The sequence below is a fragment of the Xyrauchen texanus genome, chromosome 43 (assembly GCF_025860055.1).
Source record: "Xyrauchen texanus isolate HMW12.3.18 chromosome 43, RBS_HiC_50CHRs, whole genome shotgun sequence".
Taxonomy (NCBI): domain Eukaryota; kingdom Metazoa; phylum Chordata; class Actinopteri; order Cypriniformes; family Catostomidae; genus Xyrauchen; species Xyrauchen texanus.
Window position 1 is genome coordinate 31426265 of NC_068318.1, and position 10000 is coordinate 31436264.

The following is a 10000-nucleotide window of genomic DNA, read 5'->3' on the forward strand; positions in this document are numbered from 1 at the left end:
CTCTGAGGTCTGTCTACTAAAATGGTGGTAAATAAAGTCTAGAAATTGCAAAAGTATCAGCGTCAAGTGTTAGCATAATGTGTTGGGACAGTTTTAGCAGATCATATCATTTATAGGTGTTTCTTAAACTTCGGGCACTTTTAGCCCTGTGGATTTCTAGAAGGTGAAGTCTTGTTAAAACATTTTTACACTCTCACTAGTTACTTTAAATTGTCTACCATTAATGTCCAACAGTGTGTATATATACAGTCACCTAAAGGATTATTAGGAACACATACTAATACTGTGTTTGACCCCCTTTCTCCTTCAGAACTGCCTTAATTCTACGTGGCATTGATTCAACAAGGTGCTGAAAGCATTCTTTAGAAATGTTGGCCCATATTGATAGGATAGCATCTTGCAGTTGATGGAGATTTGTGGGATGCACATCCAGGGCACGAAGCTCCCGTTCCACCACATCCCAAAGATGCTCTATTGGGTTGAGATCTGGTGACTGTGGGGGCCATTTTAGTACAGTGAACTCATTGTCATGTTCAAGAAACCAATTTGAAATGATTCGAGCTTTGTGACATGGTGCATTATCCTGCTGGAAGTAGCCATCAGAGGATGGGTACATGGTGGCCATAAAGGGATGGACATGGTCAGAAACAATGCTCAGGTAGGCCGTGGCATTTAAACGATGCCTAATTGGCACTAAGGGGCCTAAAGTGTGCCAAGAAAACATCCCCCACACCATTACACCACCACCACCAGCCTGCACAGTGGTAACAAGGCATGATGGATCCATGTTCTCATTCTGTTTACGCCAAATTCTGACTCTACCATCTGAATGTCTCAACAGAAATCGAGACTCATCAGACCAGGCAACATTTTTCCAGTCTTCAACTGTCCAATTTTGGTGAGCTCTTGCAAATTGTAGCCTCTTTTTCCTATTTGTAGTGGAGATGAGTGGTACCCGGTGGGGTCTTCTGCTGTTGTAGCCCATCCGCCTCAAGGTTGTGCGTGTTGTGGCTTCACAAATGCTTTGCTGCATACCTCGGTTGTAACGAGTGGTTATTTCAGGCAAAGTTGCTCTTCTATCAGCTTGAATCAGTCGGCCCATTCTCCTCTGACCTCTAGCATCAACAAGGCATTTTCAGCCCACAGGACTGCCGCATACTGGATGTTTTTCCCTTTTCACACCATTCTTTGTAAACCCTAGAAATGGTTGTGCGTGAAAATCCCAGTAACTGAGCAGATTGTGAAATACTCAGACCGGCCCGTCTGGCACCAACAACCATGCCACGCTCAAAATTGCTTAAATCACCTTTCTTTCCCATTCTGACATTCAGTTTGGAGTTCAGGAGATTGTCTTGACCAGGACCACACCCCTAAATGCATTGAAGCAACTGCCATGTGATTGGTTGATTGGATAATTGCATTAATGAGAAATTGAACAGGTGTTCCTAATAATCCTTTAGGTGAGTGTAGATTCCCACCACAGTGTCATTTCCAGAACATCGTGGGTAACATATAAGGTTTTATTCTTTAAGTAAGGGATAAAGTCGCACAATAAGCCCTGACAGGGTGATCAGGACCCCCCGTATCTTGTATCCCCCTGAAGGGGTTTATTTTGCAATAACAACCGACTGACTGTACATCATCCCGCTTATTACACATCTACTAACCAAATAAATAAATACATGGTCCTAAAATAATGATTTGCATTGAAATGATGTCATTTCAGAGCGCCGAACAGCTGGAATCCAGCTGGAGTTCTGTTAATGTTTACTTTGTAAAAAATTACAAAAACTTGTCAAATGCATAAATAAATGCACATGAAACATTGATTTGAGTTTAAATGATTTCATAAGCTTATAAAGGTCACAGAATCCGGATGAGCGGTCTGATACGTCTGAATCCACGGATGTGCGGTTGTTTCAGAGCGAGATCTGACCACTGGGTGGCGCCATTGACCAATCAGAATTGAGTATTCAAGAGAGCTGTGTCATAGCATTAGTTAATGCATCAAGTATCATGAACATACTATTAACAATATATTTTTACAGCATTTACTGAATTAATCTTTGTTAATGGTAGTTCATAAAAATGCACATTTTCAATGTTAATTCATGCTTATGTCAACTACCGTTAACTGATACAACTTTTGATTTTAAACATTTTGTAGCATGTGTTTTAACATTAGCTAAGATTAATGTAAAGATAAATGCTTTAAAAGGATTGTTCATTGTTAGTTCATGTTAACCAATGGAACCTTATTGTAATGTGAAAAAACTTTATTAGGGGAAACAAATAGCTTGGTGTTGTGAATGACGCCACAATTTTTATTGAGTATTGACGCTGACTATCACCGCTCCTGAGCAACCAAATTGGCCCGGTTGCTAGGGAGGGTAGAGTCACATGGGGTAACCTCCTCGTGGTCGCTATAATGTGGTTCTTGCTCTCGGTGGGGTGTGTGGCGAGTTGTGCGTGGATGCCGCGGAGAATAGCGTGAAGCCTCCATACGCGCTACGTCACCATGGTAACGCGCTCAACAAGTCACGTGATAAGATGCGTGGATTGACGGTCTCAGATGCGGCGGCAACTGAGATTCATCCTCCGCCACCCGGATTGAGACGAGTCACTACGCCACCACGAGGACTTAGAGCGCATTGGGAATTGGGCGTTCCAAATTGGGGAGAAAGAAAAAAACTTTACTCAGAATATAATGCTTAAACTTTCCAAGAAGTATGACATTAAACATTTTGCAGTTCTTCATTCTCCCCTTGTAGACCTAGAAATAATTAATAAAAATAAAATAAATGTCCCCCTTTTAAATGAAGTTTTTATTTTTTCCCCCCATTCGTTTTCTCTCGTTTTAAGCATAAAACGCACCAAATTTTGTTTGCTTTCTCTGAAATCAAGACAAAATATCTTCTGCCATTTTGCTCGTCAAGTAAATTCATGTTGTTTTAAGATTGTTTAGCTATTTTAGCTGGAAAACAAGACAAACATACTAATTAAGACTAATAAATACACTCATTAAAAAAATTACAATCATGTTTTTTGTTGATATAATTTACGGTTGTCTACTGCTCATGCACTGCTGAAATTATTCAATCCAAACACAGATATATATATATATATTTGAAATGCAAAAACAGAAGAGTGAAAAAGTCGGAGGCAAAACCGAAGCACGAAATAAAGCGGAATTAATGTAAATTACAGGCTAAATAAAATTGTTTGGGATATGGAACATCTTCATGTTGGCGCTTGTTTGTTTATTTATTTGGGGCACAGACAGAAGCGAGTGTGTGCCAGTGACTAACATCAGTTTCTGTATTGTGCTGGAAACAACAACATTACATGAACAAAACAAGTTGTTCTCGACCGTCTGATTCTCATTATTGGGCATTGTGACATCATTGTGACATTATTGTGACATTATTGTGACATTATTGTGACATCATTGTGCCATCATTGTGACATTATTGTGACATTATTGTGACATCATTGTGACATCATTGTGGCATCATTGTGACATCATTGTGACATCATTGTGACATTATTGTGCCATAATTGTGGCATCATTGTGACATCATTGTGACATCATTGTGACATCATTGTGCCATAATTGTGGCATCATTGTGACATCATTGTGCCATATTTGTGACGTCATTGTGACATCATTGTGGCATCATTGTGACATTATTGTGACATCATTGTGACATCATTGTGCCATCATTGTGACATTATTGTGACATTATTGTGACATCATTGTGACATCATTGTGGCATCATTGTGACATCATTGTGACATCATTGTGACATTATTGTGCCATAATTGTGGCATCATTGTGACATCATTGTGACATCATTGTGCCATAATTGTGGCATCATTGTGACATCATTGTGCCATATTTGTGACGTCATTGTGACATCATTGTGGCATCATTGTGACATCATTGTGACATCGTTGTGGCATCGTTGTGGCATCGTTGTGGCATCGTTGTGACATCGTTGTGACATCATTGTGACATCATTGTGACATTTTGTCTCACATTTGCTTTTTCTGACACTATCGGTTAGCTTTAGTTTTAAAGTTTAGGGTAGGGATGTTAATCGTGTTATGGTAAATTATGGTTAAACCAGAGTAAAGTGTGCGATCTGACTTCCGTTATTTTCTAATGGAAAACTCTGGCGTGCTGACAGCAGCCGTAACCAGTTGAGATTTACAGACGCGACACATTCAAAGTTCTCCAACCCAACACGCTCACGTTGAAAAATATGATTCTGTGGAGCGCTGCGGCTCTCATCCGCTGAGATAAGATTAAAAATGTCTTATGATTGTTGTTTTTGCTGGAATAATCCTTCCAATGCAATAATCTTCAAATATCAAACCTACGTGGCATATTGAACAGATGTTTATTTGGCGAATTGTGTGTGTGTGTGTGTTCAGGGGAGTTTTTAACAAAATGCAGAGACAGGAGAAGAAAATACAGGCCGTTACTATATGACAGATAAATCAGAAATATTGAATGTTGAATCACCTAGAAATATTTAATATTAAAGGGACAGTTCACCCAAAAATTTTAATTCTCTCATCATTTACTCAACCTCATGCCATCCCAGATGTGTATATCTCAGCTCTGTAGGTCCATACAATACAAGTGAATGGTGACCAGATTTTTGTAGCCCCAAAAAGCACATAAAGGCAGCATAAAAGTTATCCATAAGACTCCAGTGGTTTAATCCATGTTTTCAAAAGTGATATGATAGATGTGGTTGAGAAACAGATACATATTTAAGTCCCTTTTTTACTATAAATCTCCACTGTCACTTTCACATCTAACCACATGTGGTGCTAAAGTGAAAGTTAAAGTGGAGATTTATAGTACAAAAGGACTTAAATATTGATGTTTTTCTCAACCACATCTTTCATATCTCTTCTGAAGACATGGATTAAACCACTGGAGTCCTATGGATTACTTTTATGCTGCCTTTATTTACTTTTTGGAGCTACAAAGTTCTGGTTACCATTCACTTGCATTGTATGGACCTACAGAACAGAAACATCCTTTTAAAACTCTTAATTTGTGTTCTGCAGAAGAAATTCTAGGAACATTTTACATTCATAAATGTAATTTTTCGAACTGTAAACTCATTTATTCTATTCTATTATTACTATAATTTGAATAGTATATCCTATCACCCTCTGTTTATATTTGCAATTGATTAGAAAATAGTCTTTAGTGCAGGATGATTTATGAGTATTTTTATTCTGTTTTCTGTTTCCCCAGAAGAGAAAGACAACATTTTACAAGCAGATAGATGACCTCAAAGCACACAGACATGAACTAAAAGCCACAAAACATCATTATTGTTCTCAGGGAAGTTTGTAAGAAATAATGTTGCTTGCTTCAGTGACCTTCCACACTTGTCCACTTCTAGATAAGTGAAATAACACACAATCACAACAAACAAATGCTTGTAAATCCTCATCCCCAAAGAGCGTTGACATTTCTGTTATTTTGTTTGAAAACAGAGGTCTGTGTTGGGCACCGAATTATGTTTCATAGCGTGTCCAAAACAAACGTTGGCACTCAATTGCATTGGCGTGACAGCACAGAAAACAGTTCCAGTGTGAGAAATGATAATATGAGTTAAGAGCGTAAACCTGCATTTGTTCTCTTAATCGATTTCGCCCGCGTGTTGTGCCGTTTCATTTGTAGCTTCGCCAGTGTTTGTCAGGACAGAGAGGGAACTGTTCTCTGCCCGCGACACTGCCAGTGTTACCCAAACACAGTGATGGCAGATGGCATTCTGGGAATGAGTGCCATGAGTGCCATTCTGCCCGCTCACGACAGACTGCGCCTGTGACCCACACCTGAAGACTTTTCTCTCCAGATTTAAAACCTTGTGCGTGCTAAATTTACCAGCATCCCTGATTCATTAGTAAAACAGATAATCATGCCTGTAATCTGACACTTACAGCAAAGTGCATGATATTACCATCTTTTTGGATATGTACCAAGGTAATACTGTTTGTTTTTGTTGTTGTTGTTGTTGAAGAGTAGAGATACCATGTGGCTAATCTACTTTATTTTACAGTACATGTACTATCAGTACAAGAAAGTACAGAGTAATATTTGGCGAGAACCGGCTTGACAATATAAATAATAGTTTAAGTCCGGCCCCGCCCTCCTCCGCTCTACTTTCCTTCCACTGTTGCCGCCTTGAGCCCCCCCCCCCCCACCATCAACCCCCGCCTTGCTCGACCTGGGAGGAGGCAGGAGGTTAAAAACAAAACAAACAAAATAGGCGAGGGACAAACAAAGGCCAACACGGAGCGACAGAGAGAGAGAGACAGAGAAGAAAAAAAAAAAAACCTCACTGGTTCTCTTATGCGCCGTCACGTGGTCCCCAATCACTCCTCCTTTCAGGGTTTCGGCACCAACGTCAAGCAGTTCCGGTAATTCTCTCTCTCTCTCTCTCTAACCGTCATCACCGGCCACCTTATCCCTCGCACGCCCCCATTGGGCTGATTGGGGACTGGACGTAGGTTGTACCAGTCCGGACCCACCTTCCTCCGCTCTACTCTCCTCCCGCCTTTTCCGCCTTGCGGTATCATAGAAATACTATATTTTGGGGGATTTTTTTTATTATATTCTTTTTTCTCATATGGCGTCAGAGAGCAGGGTCAGCCATGCTACCCCTGGAGCAGATAGGGTCAAAGGTCCAACAGTGACATCTTGGCAGTGCTGGGGCTTGAACCCCCGACCTTCTGGTCAGTAACCCAGAGCCTTAACCACTGAGCCACCTACACACTGATTCATTACCATCAATCACCTTAAACACATTAGATGAAACATGCATATTAGTACCTTTTCTAAACTGCAGTAAGAGTTTGCCTTTGAATAATTCCAAAGCAAGCGTGTGTCCGCTGTGGCTTTCCATGTGAATCAACAGCCCAGAGTTCTGTAGGGTTTTAAAGTTCATGACCAACACGTCTTTATCTGCTGGACTCGTGCTGGGATCCGGCCTGTACAGGAAATGACCACTGCCATCAAACCCCGCCACATCAGACCCTGAAAACACACGAGAAATAATGAACAATCTGTTTTTTGGATGCTGGATACGTTCTCAAATACCAGTTTAGAACAGTTTAATTGACACAATATCATTATTAACACGTAGATTCGTGATCAGTATTTCAATGTGTTACAAATTGGAATTAGAATGGGTACAAGGGGTTTACAGAAATCAGATTTAACCACAATGTCCTAAATACAATTTTGGGCGATGCCCACGCATCCAATTTAAAGTGCATGAGTGCAGAAGTGTTGGCACTGAATGCATGCAATGCACAGACACTTGACTGCTGTAAGAGGAGCAGACAGACTTTAAACTGCTCAGGTCAACAAACATGATGCAACCGCGTGACACTCGACAGCACCTGGATAATCTGAGGATATTTTGATATACCTAAAGCAATTTTAGGTGAAACGTCTGAGACAAAGTTGATCCTTAAATGAAATATAAATACAAACTTATTAACATTCATTCTCTGGAGCCTTGAAAAAAGCAACATCTGAACAATCAAATATATTTCTCTGGATCGTGTTAATGCATGTGAGGTGAATAAACATTATGGGCATGTTTACGGGTTGAAATGCACAAAAGCTTTTGCTGACAGCTCACAATACCTGAAACAGTAAGAACGCTGCAGTTGTTCCCAGTGTGATTTCAATGACAATACATTCATTCTAACAGAGCCACAGGAGTAAAGCCACTGCACACACACACACACACACACACACACACACACACACACACACACACACACGGGATATCTGTTCGACCAATCAGAAACCAGCGCTGTGTATTGACGTTTGATTGAAAGTGGACTGGGCATGACCATCACTTGTGCTTGATGATTGTCTTTGTGCACTCGGTAGAAACAACAACTTAAATGTTCTGACAGGGAAACATTTGAGTTTTTAGGCTACTAGCATCATCAAACTGAATTGCAACAATAACTAGGTCAAGTTTGCTGAAACAAACTTTAATGTTGATCTGACGAAGCTTTGTCTAAACGTTTAAACTGGTTTTAAACGTTTGAGGTTTGATGGTTACGGCTTACTTGCCAGATCAATTGTCAGACAGAAAATTAGATATAGAGACAGACAGATAGGAAATACTGACAGACAGGCAGAAAAGATTGACAGACAGACACAGACAAATAGACAGACAGACAGACAGACAGATAGATAGATAGATAGATAGATAGATAGACAGACAGTTAAAAAAGAGTGACAGACAGATAATTAAGAAAGAGTTACAGACAATTAGAAAAGATTGACAGACAGATGAGTAACTGTCACGAACCCCGCTCCCTCGCTCCGCCCCCTCGAGCTTCCACGCTCGTTCCGCCCCCTCGAGCTCGCACGCTCTTTTTGCTCGCTCGAGCCCTCACACCCACTTTGCTCCTACTCGCTCACATGCTCGTAGGCAATCTCCCTTCCTCGAGTTTCTCACGCGTTTCCGATCCCCCAGAACATTATGACCACCTGCACTTGCGTCATCTGCACTCCTGACACATTAGTTTCACCTGCACTCGTCTCATCACCTGTCATGGTTTACACCTGCACTTGCCCCTATATATATCACTACCCTTTCGTCTCACGGTGGTTGGTTATTGTATTTAGTTTCCCGTGTCTTTGCCCCCGCTAGTCTCGTCTAGTTTTGACCTCCTCTCGTTCACCTCTTAGCTTGCCAGCTCCCTTGTTCCCCTGTCTTTTGCTCCCACTTGTTATTCTTATTCTGATTACCCGGCTTTGACCCCTACGCTCTCGTTGACCACTCTCTCCTGGATTTGCCCCTTTACCCTATCTTGATTCCCCGGCTTCGATTTAACGCTCACCCTGACCATTCTTCACTGGATTTGCCCTGTTTTTGTACTGTTGCCTGCTTTGTTGGAATAAAGCAGTTTTCTCCGACATTGTGACTGTCTCGTCTTGTGTTTGTGTGTGCGGGTTACAGTAACAGACAGACAGAAAGAGTGACAGACAGAAAGAGTGACAGACAGACAATCAGACAGACAGAGTAACAGACAGATATATAAGAAAGATTGACAGACAGACAGACAGAGTGACAGACAGATAGACAGACATACAGACAGATGAGTAACAGATAGACAGACAGAGTGACAGACAGATAGATAAGAAAGATTGACAGACAGACAGACAGACAGACAGAAAGAGTGACAGACAGTCAGATAGATAAGAAAGATTGACAGACATACAGACAGATGAGTAACAGACAGACAGAAAGAGTGACAGACAGACAAAGTGGCAGACAGATAGACAGACAGACAGACAATAAGACAGACAGACAGAGTAACAGACAGATAGATAAGAAAGATTGACAGACAGACAGACAGACAGACAGATGAGTAACAGACAGACAGAAAGCGTGACAGACAGATAGATAAGAAAGATTGACAGACAGACAGACAGACAGATAGACAGACAGACAGACAGATAGATAGATGAGTAACAGACAGACAGATAGATAAGAAGGTTTGACAGACAGACAGACAGACAGAAAGAGTGACAGACAGTCAGATAGATAAGAAAGATTGACAGACATACAGACAGATAGATGAGTAACAGACAGACAGACAGAGTGACAGACAGACAGACAGAGTGACAGACAGATAGACAGACAGATAGATAGACAGACAGACAGACAGAGTGACAGACATATAGACAGACAGACAGACAGACAGACAGATACATAGATAGATAGATAGATAGACAGACAGACAGACAGAGTGACAGACAGATAGACAGACAGACAGACAGACAGATAGATGAGTAACAGACAGACAGACAGAGTGACGGACAGATAGATAAGAAAGATTGACAGACAGACAGACAGAAAGAGTGACAGACAGTCAGATAGATAAGAAAGATTGACAGACATACAGACAGATAGATGAGTAACAGACAGACAGAAAG

At 40.9% G+C, this 10000-nt stretch overlaps 1 protein-coding gene across 2 annotated transcripts in view; it reads right to left on the bottom strand.

Annotated features, from left to right (window-relative positions):
• Nucleotides 1-10000, bottom strand: part of LOC127635562 (contactin-associated protein-like 5) — a 131705-nt gene that overhangs the window by 68875 nt on the left and 52830 nt on the right. For both annotated transcript variants that reach the window (XM_052115669.1, XM_052115668.1), the window contains exon 5: nucleotides 6863-7066. In XM_052115669.1, coding sequence (XP_051971629.1) covers nucleotides 6863-7066 — 204 coding nt within the window. The remainder of the gene's footprint in view (nucleotides 1-6862; nucleotides 7067-10000) is intronic.